At 36.9% G+C, this 13,994-nt stretch overlaps 1 protein-coding gene across 7 annotated transcripts in view; it reads right to left on the minus strand.

The window, feature by feature from the left end:
* The window catches only part of LOC129880330 (ubiquitin-like-specific protease 1D), a 28,379-nt gene extending 15,663 nt beyond the window's left edge, over positions 1–12,716 (minus strand). For 2 of the 7 annotated variants that reach the window (XM_055954313.1, XM_055954311.1), the window contains exons 1-8: positions 12,175–12,715; positions 6,294–6,342; positions 5,818–5,912; positions 5,435–5,691; positions 2,118–2,166; positions 1,558–1,637; positions 1,431–1,463; positions 1,222–1,317 (exon numbers count right to left, since the gene is read on the minus strand). In XM_055954313.1, the coding sequence (XP_055810288.1) occupies positions 1,222–1,317; positions 1,431–1,463; positions 1,558–1,637; positions 2,118–2,166; positions 5,435–5,691; positions 5,818–5,912; positions 6,294–6,342; positions 12,175–12,459 (944 nt within the window). In that variant the 5' untranslated portion in view covers positions 12,460–12,715. Of the gene's footprint in view, positions 1–1,221; positions 1,318–1,430; positions 1,464–1,557; positions 1,638–2,117; positions 2,167–5,434; positions 5,692–5,817; positions 5,913–6,293; positions 6,343–12,174 lie in introns of all 7 variants that reach the window. The other 5 variants (XM_055954314.1, XM_055954310.1, XM_055954312.1 and 2 more) reach the window with 5 other exon arrangements.
* Between the last annotated feature and the right edge of the window lie 1,278 nt (positions 12,717–13,994).

Genomic DNA, 13,994 nt, shown 5'->3' on the forward strand with positions numbered 1-13,994 from the left:
AGTAATTCTATCCACCAAGGCTAGGACAAACAGGAAGAATCACCTAGTTTTTTTTTGAACCTGAGACCTCAGACCACTAATACCTCAGGTTTCTCAACCACTAACACTTTATATTTTTGGTGTAAAGAAGAGGGTATAGATGAAGTAGAACAGCTATTAGATATCCTAGGCTCTCTGCAATTATGATTACTTGCCTTGTAATTTTTGATGGTTGCCAGCATACCCTCACTGCTGAGGAATACAATTTTACCTTTCTCAAAAAAAAAATTAAAAAAATGATGTGATAGACTGAAAACTGAAACAATGATAACGAAAGATCTGATCAAGTTCCATGCATTCAAAAAAGTTATAAACAGTTTAACGCCATAAAGAAAGTTTAATTCAATAAAGTAAGACAGAAGACACAATCTAAAAGCAGCCGCTACAAGGTAAGCTTGTCACCTATTATTGTTTAGTAGGTTACTCTTAGGGGTTGTTTCATTCAAGGACTAGTTATGCAAGGATTATAATGCGGGAGTACAAAATACTACAGGAATTGTTGAGCGGTAATAATGAAAGAATTGTTATATGGTTATATAATATTAGGAATCATTACACAGGGATTGCCTTCTGACTAAGGGCTGTAATTCCTGATATGTGTATTCTTCTTTCACGTTTTACCCTGTATGAATTAGTAAATAGATTGCCAGATAAGTTATGCCAGTATTAGCACTGCATAGATGAATAAACCAAGGACTACATGCAGAGTTCCCATACAGGCAACAAAACATTAAATTAGTTATGCAGGGATAAAATTTAAATGCAGAATCGCAAACTTTATAACAGGACTATTTTTTCTTGTGTGGTTAACCAAACAACTCCTTAGTTTGTTGAACAAGTTAACAGGCATGAGTGACAACAGCATCAGATCCACTTATCTAGGAAGGACAGAAGTATGTGATATAACATAGATTATATCAGAAGTCTACGCATTAGAATCTGCCACATAACAAGCTATGCAACCAGCTAAGGTTCGTATTTTTTATGTGTAGATACTGCCAAAACTGAAGAAGCAATTTAATAAACACCTCCTTTTTTTTGATAAAGAATTTAATAAACACCTCCTTAAAAATAGTTTTTTTTGGTATTTTGTGACTGACAACTAGATGTGCTTACTTCAATGCCAGAAATATAATTTCTAATCAATTCAGTAACTACTAGATCAGAATATCTTTCACTTACCGGATGTAAAAGTTCATTATAGTAGACGACAGATATGCTTCAGGAGCAAGAGATTCCATATCTGAATATTTGATTTCGACTGATTCAGGATCATCCCTAATTGATGTAAAAGATGGAACAGAAGCATAATCAAAAACAAAAAAAGACAGTGCTTGGTTCCCATAGGTAATAAGTAATGTTGATAAAAATTGTTCTCATTCAGGACAAACCTTGAAGGATAGTATATCTTGGTTGCCTTTGTGCTGAAAGAGATACAAGAGCAATCAATAATTGCTACCAGAACTAAAATTAGGTGCTTATGTTTCAGATGAAAAGACAAATACATCAGTTCAGTACCTCTCAACCACATTATATGCTTGCTGTCTTGGTTCAACAACACCAGGTTCCTCCTCATCCACTAGAACAACAGCCTCATCCTTAGGAAATAGAGAATCTCATAATCAGAATAGGATTAGGAGTAAAATACAAGACTGGTACACTTTAACCTCTAAAAGGTGTGGTCCATAACTAGGATAGAAATTACACATAATAAGGGGGAGAAGCTATAACAATTCATAAAGCCCTGCTGGAATATCCTAAAAATAGAACCAAGTAGGAGATAAGTGGAAGAAGATCTAATAAGCTAATCAATCCCGTGTACCCAATGCTACTATCCATCCTCACTGACAAAAAGGGAGAAAAGAAAAGAGGGAGTGGTAATGGTTGTTTCTTCTGACATAGAAAAAGTAGACTTTGTCATCAGTACACACTTGACTCAAACAGTTAGTCAAACCTTGCAAGGACTTTAAACCCTAATCGAAAAATAGGAAGGAAAAAAAAGCATACAAATTTTCTATTCAATTAAAAATGTATGTAAGGAAGCCAAAGGAAGGAGAGAGATATGAGAGAAACTTTACATTTGCATGCCGCAAAGTACATGCAGAATGGGCTTGAGAAGGTTTCCACCTGAAAAAATAGAGCAATTCATAACCAAACACATATTTCTTTCAATCCTTAATTTCATAACAAATATCCAGCAATAGGATGTAAGTTAGACTAAAGGGAGGCAGCTGAAGCAAATGAATGGACAGTACAACTCAAATTCATGGCTAAATTTGCATGTCGATGCATTTAGGTTGGGTTGAACATATAATGATGCAATCTTCGTACCAAGGGCGGAGTTACGTGTAGTTCAGGGGAATCACCCGAACCCCCTTCGTCGAAAAATAACACTATATATGTAAGGTCAAATTCTGATTGCTCAACACTAAAGAGTAGCTTAGCTCAGTGGCTAACTCGGTTCAAAGTTCCCCTAGTGCCCCGGGTTCGAATCCCGCTATGTGCAGCATTTTTTTCCCACGTTGCTTTTGCCTTGGGAAGTCCCATAGAGGGGTCAGCTTTGGGCCTTCTTTCAACCTTGTTATTTTTGTTTCTTATTCTTATTTTCTCTATTACTCATTTTATTTCCACATACTCTTTTTTAATGTACTAACTCGAAGAAACTCTTCAGAAAATGATGAATTGTTATTAAACTTAAAATTGAGTTCGAAAAAATATTTTATATAAAATAAGATAAATCAAATTTAATCTAATAAAGAAATTTAAAAGTCGTGAATTTCCTTTTCACGATATCTATTTAATTGATTTTTCTTTCTTTAATTTCATAGTATTTCTTTCCTATTTTTTCCAATTCTATTATAAAGAGATGGAAACTAAATTAAACTAATTTGATTCATCCATCATTTGTCTTTTTTACAAATGTCTAACCTAGTAAATTGAATTAAATGAACTAAAAAATCGATGATACCATTTATTTATCTTTTGAATACGCATTATAATAGTAGTAACTCAATCTGAGCCGGGGGTCTTTCGGAAACAGTCTCTCTACCTCCATGAGGTAGTGGTAAGGTCTGCGTACATCCTACCCTCCCCAGACCCCACTTTTGGGATTTCACTGGGTATGTTGTTGTTGTAATAGTAATATTCAAAGTAACATGATTGAACGGACACTAATTCAAAAAATTTAAAAAGTTCAAAATAAAGTAGAAAATTGCAAAATAAAAGAAAAATAAACACAAAAATTTTAAGAAGGGTCGATGGAGCAGAGTAAAAGTAAGAAGAACTAAACGCAACACGACAAGGCAAGCTAAATTTAGCATGTTAACATTAATCTTTTCCTTTCCCGTCTCGCTGCGTTTTTAATCTTGTAATTTTCACGTGTTTGATTCTTTATACTTTGACCCCCCTTAACAGAGGTCCTGGCTCCGCTACTACGTTGTACTTTTTACCCAAGCAAAGTCAAAGGCAAGTATTGGGTAAATACGTGTTATTTTAGAGCAAGAAATAAAATGATTTTTCAGTGTTGTTTTGCAGCAAAAGTTTAGTTTGAGGGAGAAAAGGGAAACAAGGAGAAGAAGAACAAACAACTGGATCTTGAAAATGTCATCAACGAAACTGCACATTATCTCATAGCAGATGGTTAAAATTCAATAAGGAATATAAAAGGGTGGCGAAAATCCTCCTTGCGATCCAGATTTTCGTTCAATTTTTGGGAAAAGATTATTCCCACATCCATATCTTGCATTTGTTGCTCAGGGTAACAATTCATTAGGCCTACGATGAGGAGAGTAACTGTTGAAGTGTGTGACCATCTCCTCTAAAAGCTTAAGTTGTTAGAGAGAGCACACTTTTATTATTTAATTGTATTCTCAACATGCCCCCTCACATGTGGGCGTTCGCACGTGATTTTTTTCATGGGCCAAGCACGTGGAAATTCTTTATTGATATGGATGGCGGTGAGATTCGATCACATGACATGTGCCTGTTCTGATATCATGTTGAAGTGTGTGACCATCTCATCTAAAAGCTTAAGCTGTTAGAGAGAGCACACTTTTATTATTTAATTGTATTTTCAATAGTAACAATTCCATTAGTGTACCTGTTAAGGTGGCACTGAACAGGGGATATTTTATTCTAATCACAGCCCTAGCAAGATGCAAAATACTATTTTACCCCTTCCCCTTATACACCCATTCTTGTAGTTGTGTGTGTAGCAGCACATCTTCCCCAATCAAACGCTCCAGATATGTTTTTTGAAACTGAGAAAGCTCCAGATATTCTCATTACCTTATCCTCTAAATGTTTAGTCACAGCTACAGAAATGGGATCTGAAAAGGAAACTCAACTTTTTGTTCATTCTGATGTGACTGGCCAACTTTGGCAAATCTTTCTGAACAAGGTGAGGCTCTTAGATGGGTGTCCCGTAAAACCACAACTCAACTGTTAATTTGTTGCAATGTTAGTTCCTAAGAAAAAGAAATAGAAAACAAAAAATTATGGTGGAATACCATATTTGCATGTACATGGTGGACCATATTGAAGGAAAGGAATGTCATATGTTTTGAAGACAAAGCATGCTATCCAGCAAATCAAGTCCAAGTGTATACTTTTATTTTCCTTTTTTGGTGTAAAGAAGAATCAATATTTAGCCTCTTAGAATCCCTAAAGATTAGAATGAGATTTTTTTTTCGTTTTTGTTCACTTGTACATATATTTCAGCACTTCTTAGTGCTGCTGTTTTTATAAAAATTACCCTTTCTAAGCAAGAAAAGGAAACAATTTCTGTACCTAATCCATAAAGCGTCCACAATGCCCTCAACAGTTACCCCATTCACAATCACATTACTAAAACACTCCCTATAATATATAATCCACCTTTGTCTTGGACAGGAAAACAAACAGAACAAACCAACCCCTCAAAATTTTGTCCCTTTGGCATTTCAATTCTAGTTCCCGAGTAATATCTTTGAAGTACGAGCACCTTCCAAAAGTCAATCTTGGAACTAGAAGGAGCATTGTGAAGAAAGATAGATTGAATAAGGAATATAAGCACAGAAATGGTTGGGAAGATCAAAGAGACAAGGTTATGGAATGATATTTTGTTACTTCCCTTATTCCTTGACCATAAATTTTAAAGAGACTAATGCACTTCATCATAAAAGAAGTCTTGATTGTTCAGTGTTATCTAAAAAATTCCATCTTAGAAATATCCTTTTTCAGTAAAATGCACACCAATTATAGTTAAAACTTTTAACTGCAACAGGAATCAAGAAAATAACAGCAATAGCAACATACTCCAGCAGTATCAAGAAAACAACAACAACAATAAGTACAAAGAATAAAATATTCTGGGAAGTTTAGTAAAATAAGAAGGGAGACAAAAAATTTGACATACTCTTTGGTGAAACAGCTAGAGAAACTTTCTTCAGAATAACGAGGAGAAGACGTAGAGATGTCTCTAGTCTTTCCATCAGCATAAAATTCTCGTTCATCTATGTTTAGAGGAAACTTAAAAGGTGCTTCTTGTGAAGACAATGCTGTCTTACATCTTCTTCTTGAAGAAAACTGTCTTGTTAATATCCTTTTGCGGCCACACGTATTCAGAGCATGTAATTCATTTCGGAAACCACTGGGTGTCTTAGAGTTATCCTGCTAATCAACAAGTAAAAGAAACAGTATATATATATATATATATATGGGGTTTTTTGGATTGCAGTAAGTGCAAAACAACATTAACTATTTTCATCAGAAAACTTATTTTAAAGGTAAAAAATATACTTTTTCTTCCAGCTTGTTCGAAAAGCACACAGCAAAAGCAGATTGCGAATGGGGGGCTGATTGTGCAGACCGTTGCCCAAGGCCATTAGCTGCACCTACAAAATTTCCTCCACCATTAGTTTCCATTCAAACAATATTTTGTAAAACAACTCAAATCTTTTGCTCATCTAACTCCTATGTAGCTGTATGCATACGTTGTACATAAACCTAGAGTCACACTCATGCCTGTTTGCATGAAGAACACATAAAAGTGCCTAAATTCAGCACTAGAGATCTCCAAGGTGAACAGTGGGTACACTTGGGGCGATAGAAACTCTTTTGCATATTTATATTTGCCCAAGTAAGGAACTTCCCTTAGTTCGTACAAGTAAGAACTTGTGACAACAGAAAAGCCTAATGTTTCTTCTGTTTTTTGGATAAATGAAAAGCTTAACTTAGTCACCCCCACCCCTCCACAGACATAAAAAAAGACTTACCAATAGAACCAGAGTGATGCCTCCCCAATAAGGCACATCCATCAGTTCCCTGTCAAAGATAGTGTAAGCAATAATGCTCAATTGCATAACCAATCAAAGAGGGGAAACATATGCTTGTTCAAGGAAACACATTCCAAATATGGATTTAAACCACTTCTACGGTTATGCAGCTTTTTATCAAGTGTTATCTACAATTATCATGGTTGACAGCACCATTATGATTATGCATCAAAACCACAAATTATTAGGAAAAAGGTATCTTAAATTCGTGTGAATTTCCATTAGTGTCTTGAAAGCCATTTCTCAAATTATGACTCTAATTGTGCAATTCTGAAATGATGCCATATAGTTTGTTTTTTTTTGAGAAGGTAACAACTTGTATTCTATTCCCAAAAAAAATTAAACCTGCCACAACATGTTACAGGTTTACTAATAACAAATATAGGATAGTATCAGGAAGATCTTCAACCCTAAAAGCAAAAATTACAATGTGCCTAAAGCATTCATTACTGATTCTAGATCTTCCATATACTCCTGTTTACACCAAAAATGAAACAAAACCAAACAATTCATCTTCATCTTCTGGATGTTGTTGCTCTTGTTCTGAAAGCATCTGAGATTCCTCTCTTTCCATACAGACCACCAGACACAAGTGGGAATGATCTTCCATCTTTCTTTATGGCCAGACATATTAGCAAAACTACTCCATATCTTCAAGGTCTGAACAATATTTCTTGGCATCACCCAACATAGGCCCTTCAGATTGGTGAAGATACCCCACAAAATATTAGTGATCCTACGGTGAAGGAAAAGGTGGTTCACTGTTTCAGCCTCTTCTCCACACAGGAAGCACCTAGGATTCAACTGGATACCCCTTTTCATGAGATTTTCCTAAGTCAAAACAGCCTGCTTAGCTAGTAGCCAAGTGAAGCATGAAACTTTACGAGGTATTTGAACTTTCCAAATAAGTCTCCATGGCCAACCAACTACCTGATAGGAGAAAGGGTTGAACTTCTTGTAAGCTTCCTTGGCACTAAAAATTCCTTGGTTGTTGTGATGCCAAATCAATCCATCTTGAGAGGTAGAAGCTCCTTTGAATTGGTCTAGAATTCTAAAGAACTCTAATAGTCTTTGGATCTCCCAATCATTTAGGGGCCTTCTAAAACTCAGATTCCATCCTTGATTTGACCATACTTCAGCAACAGTGTGCCTTTGTTGTTGGTTAAGAATGAAGATGTCTGGAAAAAGAGCTTTTAAGGAGCCTTGTTCTAACCAATTGTCCTTCCATAAAGAGACCTTCATGCCATTTCCTATTCTAATGCTGCAATTTACTTTTAGTTTTGGCCAAAGGCTGACCATTTTGAAATAGCTTTGTCGTAAGACGAACCCACGTGTCCTGACACCTCTGTAAAACCTAAAAGGTTTTCATTCCCCTTGAGACCGGTGTGTCCAACAGACCATTGGTTCTTTAGAAGCACTCCTCTGCCTTCACTAAAGACAACTCTCGCCGGCGCCTCTACCCAAATCTGGACCTTGAAGGTCAAACCTTCATGTACCAGTTCCACTGAGCTCGGAACATCGTCGTCGTCTCCTCTTACCTCCAATCGTGACCATTTGACATGATTCCGCAACTCTGTTTCTTCTTAATCCACCCACCACAGAAGTTTCCGATCTCACGGAAGACTTTTTGAGACCAAAGTTGAAGGGGTATGCCCACAACCCTAATCCATACTTGGTCCAACCTTCCAAATGTGGAGGTTGAGGTCCGTGACCACCATTGAGCAAATTTCAGAGACTTCCAGAACCATTCCCCACTGATAGTATGGTCGGCAGCAGTCTTGTTGGGGAACTCAAAGAGGAATTTGTTGTGTCCCAACTCATATATGTTGATACCATGATAGTGCTTCCATGAGTTCGCAACCCATTGACGAACCTCCTACAACATGAAATCTGGATCTCCTGCGGGAGACTTCCGACCAAACTTTTATCTAGAAGTTCATTTTAATTCCCTGGGGACAGAGACTTTGTGTTGGGAGATTTAGAACATACAGGGAGGCGTTGCGATTTTGGGTATTGCAGGAGTATTAAGGTCGAGGAGGTTAAGAGTGTCGTTCGTAGGATGCACTGGGGAAGAGCAACCGGACCTGATGAGATTCCTGGGGAATTTTGGAAGAGCACGAGCTCGGTAGGTTTGGAGTGGTTGACTAGGTTATTTAATGTCATCTTTAAAACGGCAACGATGCCCAAAGAATGGAGGTCGAGCATAATGATCCCTCTATACAAAAACAAAGGGGATATCCAGAGTTGCAACAACTATAGAAGTATTAAGCTACTAAGCCATACTATGAAACTGTGGGAAAGAGTGGTAGAGATGAGGGTGAGGAGAGACGTGTCTATTTCAGAGAACCAGTTTGGATTTATGCCGGGACGCTCAACTACAGAAGCCATCCATCTTATGAGGAGACTGGTGGAGCAGCATAGGGAGAGGAAGAGGGACTTGCATATGGTATTCATCGACCTAGAAAAGGCTTATGATAAAGTCCCAAGAGAAATACTATGGACATGTTTGGAGGCTAAAGGTGTACCTATGGCATACATTAGGGTGATCAAGGACATGTACGAGGGAGCCAAAACCAGGGTAAGGACAGTAGGAGGGGACTCAGAGCACTTCCCAGTGGTGATGGGGTTGCATCAAGGATCAGCTCTTAGTCCTTTTTTATTTGCCTTGGTGATAGATGGATTGACGCGACAAATTCAAGGTGCGGTGCCATGGTGTATGCTTTTCGCGGATGACATAGTCCTGATCGATGAGACTCGTCGCGGAGTTAACGCTAAGCTGGAGGATTGGAGACATACCTTGGAGTCTAAAGGGTTTAAGTTGAGTAGGACAAAGACAGAGTACGTAGAGTGCAAGTTCAGTGAGACACCTCAGGAGGTTGGCGTTGAAGTTAGGCTTGGTGCTCAGGCCATCCAAAAGAGAAGTAGTTGTAAGTATCTTGGGTCTATCATGCAAGGCAGCGGGGAGATTGATGATGATGTCACACATCGTATTGGGGTAGGGTGGATGAAATGGAGGCTCGCTTCCGGAGTGCTATGTGACAAGAATGTGCCACCAAAACTTAAGGGCAAGTTCTATAAAGTGGTGGTTAGACCGGCTATGCTGTATGGGGCGGAGTGTTGGCCAGTTAAGACTTCTCACATTCAAAAGATGAAAGTTGCTGAGATGAGAATGTTGAGATGGATGTGTGGGCACACCAGGAGCGACAAGATTAGAAATGAGGCTATTCGGGACAAGGTAGGAGTGGCCTCGGTGGAAGACAAGATGCGGGAAATGTGACTGAGATGGTATGGACATGTGAAGAGGAGAGACACAGATGCCCCAGTGCGGAGGTGTGAGAGGCTGGCCATGGATGGTTACAGAAGAGGTAGGGGTAGGCCGAAGAAGTATTGGGGAAAGGTGATTAGACAGGACATGGCGCAGTTACAGCTTACGGAGGACATGACCTTAGATAGGAGGGTGTGGAGGACCCACATTAGGGTAGAAGGCTAGTTCATAGTCTTGTTATTCTTCTCTATTCATAGGCGTAGTAGTGCATTACGATCTCTTGTGCTTTGACTTCTGATTTTTGTTATTTCTGTTATTATTTATTACTTTCTATGCTTTGATTACTCAATTTTACCTGTGACGCTTTCATTATTTATTTAATCGTTATTTGTTATTAGTATTTATTTATTTGTATTTATTTGTTATCTATTCGTTGTTTGTTTGTTGTTTTTCTCATAAAGCTTTTAATTTTCTATTCTTATCTAACATTTTTTTATGCATTTATGCTTTTACTGAGCCGAGGGTCTCCAGGAAACAGCCGTCCTACCTTGGTAGGAGTAAGGTCTGCGTACATTCTACCCTCCCCAGACCCCATGTTGTGGGATTTCACTGGGTTGTTGTTGTTGTTGTTGTTGTTGTTGTAGCCTTCGAGATAAAAATTGAGTTCCCTTTTTGTTGAATCTTTGCAGCATTAATTTCTCATGTGGTCCATTTATTATTCCTGACAAAATCAGAAAATAATAAACCTTCCTTTGCTTTTTTCCTGTGAACCTTAACTACCTTGTGGGTCTTCATCTTAATGAAGTTGGTTATTTTAGTTGATTTGTCGATCCAACCAAAGTTTAGAGATCACTCTGGAATAATGATGATGGCTCTACTCTTTCCTTGTGTTATAATACTGTTAATGTACCGTCCATATTTGTTGAAATGCTTTGAGCAGAAAAATTATGTGGAGTAATCCCAAAGTTTCCATCTACGAACAGAGTTCCCCTGGCCCTTCAAAGCTTCCTTGAGGGCGTAAACCAGCCATTACATTGTCTTCTAGCTGATAGTCATTCTTGTCATCATATTACGCCCTCTCTCTACCCAGTCGTACCAGGTTTCTGCTTTGGAGACCACCCTGGTGATGTCGTAAGATTTAAAACCCACCATGAAATAGATGGTGTTGTCTCCCATGGAATAGGTTCTGAAAGAACAAAAGGATTTGAAAGAAGGAGGTGGAAAGGAGTTCCAACAATAGAAGATTGTTGGAAAAGGAGTTTCTAGGGCCCAGAAGGGACCTCTAAAAGTTTGTATTTGTAACCGTGCCTGGAGCTTTTTTTTCCTTTTTTTATGAAAGATTTTAATGATGCCATATAGTTATGACATACTTATATGCAGCTTTCACTTATCAACCCATACCAGCGTAACATAAAGCCCATATTTGCTATGAAAATGGGGTTCAACATAGCCCACAACCAGGATAAATAGCTTATTTGCTGGAACTCTTTTTTTTAGAAAGGTAACTTGTATTATAAACAAAGAAATACTCAGGAAGTATTCCAGTAATACTTACGATCAGAATTACAAAAGTGTTGTTGTCCTCCTATGAACTCACAAGTAATCTAAAATACTAGGGATATCCTTATCTTCATGAGGGTATTCATGTTTGCGCCAAAAATGGAAAAGAGCCAAACAATTCAGCTTCAGCTTCTCCATAAAGCAGCTCTTGTTCTCAAAACATCTCTGATTAAACATATCTGCTGGAAATCTTTTTTTATTAAATGGGTCTTGATCAAACAAAGAAAATAAAGAAAACATTTAATAAAATATGGGATGCTAAGTCACATTTCCGATGCCTAAAAATGGCTACACCGATAGGAATTATATTATGAGAAACAAGGGATTTGTTGAGTGAATTTATTGTCCTGAACTAAAGAAAATTGATTTTGGTAGACAATTTCCTTAATTTGAGTGACCATTTGATGAATTAACTTCTCTTTAAAATAAGCACCTTTAAGAAACTAAACACCTTATGCTCCTAGAAGCTTCGCCAAAATTACTTAAGTTAATAGACATTCATTGTCTTCCTCAAAATTCCACAAGGTGCAGTCAATACATGAATTGAAGTCCACGTAAAAACCAACATATTTACCAAGACAACTTTTGTACTAGTTCTCAAGAAAAAGTTGATTTAGAAATAAATCCATATTTCAATGATATTTCTTTCCTGTATTTCAAATACTTGGCATAGTACCCAATTAATTATTGGGAGTTCTTTTAATGGTTTCAGTACCTGCGAGATTATTAACCATACCTTTTTTAGAGAATGTTAATTAATTTCAAAAATCCATTTCGCAGTCCAATAGTGCGACTACAGACTCAGCAGCACACTCTTATAAGATTCCCAAAATTTTACTAAATTCTTCAAAAATGTACAAAATCCAGTAGATGTTGGAGCAACAATACTACAATAGATAACAATAACTATGCCTCACAGCCTCAGTCAAACTAGTTGAACTCGACAGTATGAATTATCTACATCAATTTTGCTCGAAATTTAATGAAGAGACTCACCTTATCGGGGCGAAGCAATTTTCTCCTCTCTAATTCATCCTCATGCTTTTTTATAGTTGCTTTCAGCTTCTCACCCCTATCGAATAATCTAGGGCCTTTGGAGCCCAACAAGTTATTGAACCTGTCAATTTTGTCAATTAGTTCATCATTCGTCAGGTTTGAAAACTCATCATTTTGCTCTTCCCCGTCTATGGTAATCGTCGGGGTTGCTTTGGTGGCGACCACCAACTCGGCCGGAGGCTTTTCGTCTATTAGTTTACTCCAATCAAGAATTAACCGTGCCATTTAGAATTTCATTCAACTACAGCAACATCATAAAATGGCCATCATCATGAGTTTCTTGAGGGAGAGCAAGACGGAAAGGAAAAGCTTGGATTCTGAAAGCAGCAAAGAGAGAAGAGATGATGGCGACAACATCAATGCTGCTGCTAAACCCAGAACACTAGACCGTAACCTACCACAAAATACTGCATTTGGGCATCTATGGATGAACAAAGGTAGAGTTACAGGTGGCAAATGGGCTGTTTCGTAATATATTTGGTTGTAATATATTTGGACGGGTTAAAATGGGATGGGTTATTCGCGAATGTTATAACGAAAATTTTTTTTTATATAGATGATTCTAGGCCCGGTGATGTGACAAATCCACGTATCAGAAATTGGGTTAAGTTCACAAATAGTCTTCATAACGCTCTTAATATTTTGTCTCCATAAAAAAAGTATTGTAAAAATAGCCTCAATTTATTTAATAAAAAATTATTGGATAAAATTATTCTTCAAACCTAATAAAATAAAGAAAAATTGTATTTTGATAACTAAATGGAATTAAAAAAGTTATATTTTTTCTCTTGTTATAAATACATTGAATGTATGGATTGTCCATTTAGTTAATACATGAACTTCTTACATTCATGTATACATATTCCCTAGGTTCTGTGAATTATTTTGGATAATTATGTATTCATTACTTTGGACATTTAATATAGGGACTTATCAACCTATAAATAGTGTTGTCATTCACTATTACATTTGAATAAAATAAACTATATATTCAACTCTCCATATCTTTGTAAATAAGTCTTGTTCTATATTACTTATGTTTTATAGTACATTATCAACACGAATTGTCTCTAATTTTAATTTTGTTCACCACGTCATTCAAATTGAGTTTTATACCAATGATTCGATGGTGACGATGAGAAGGAGTAAATAGTTGTTGATCAAGTTTATCTAACAAAATAAAGATTATGGAAAACCAGTAAATTCTATGACACTAACCGTATAATAAATCTAGACATGTGCTATATAGTGCACAAAGGTATGTTTTGTTTACATATTAAGTTCTGTTTTATTTAATAAGTTGATTCAAGTTTGCAGATGAATCACCGATAAGGAGAAGATCACTACTCAAGATTAGATACACCTATACTCATGTGGCAAATGATGGAGGGAGTCGAACTTGTGAAATGCAAGAGTAATTTTATTTTATGTCTTATTGAAACTTAATTCACTTAATTATATAATGATAAAATGATAATATTATTTAAAGGCTCGAGGTTGAATCATATTGTGTTTTGGCCTACCGTGCCAGTGATTGAAGGGTAAGACGATGAATTTAAGTCCCATCGCACCTAAAGGGTAAGACATCAGGTTAAAGTCCAGTTGCACCATAATGAAAAACATTTGAGGAAAAGACGGTAGATTCAAGTTCTATCACACCAAGAGGGTAGGTAAGACATCAATTTGAATTTTGATGCACCATGATGATAAGATATTGAGAATGAGTCCAATAAAATTATGGCCCAACACGCCTTATATGA

This window comes from Solanum dulcamara, chromosome 2 (assembly GCF_947179165.1).
Source record: "Solanum dulcamara chromosome 2, daSolDulc1.2, whole genome shotgun sequence".
In the NCBI taxonomy this organism is placed as follows: domain Eukaryota; kingdom Viridiplantae; phylum Streptophyta; class Magnoliopsida; order Solanales; family Solanaceae; genus Solanum; species Solanum dulcamara.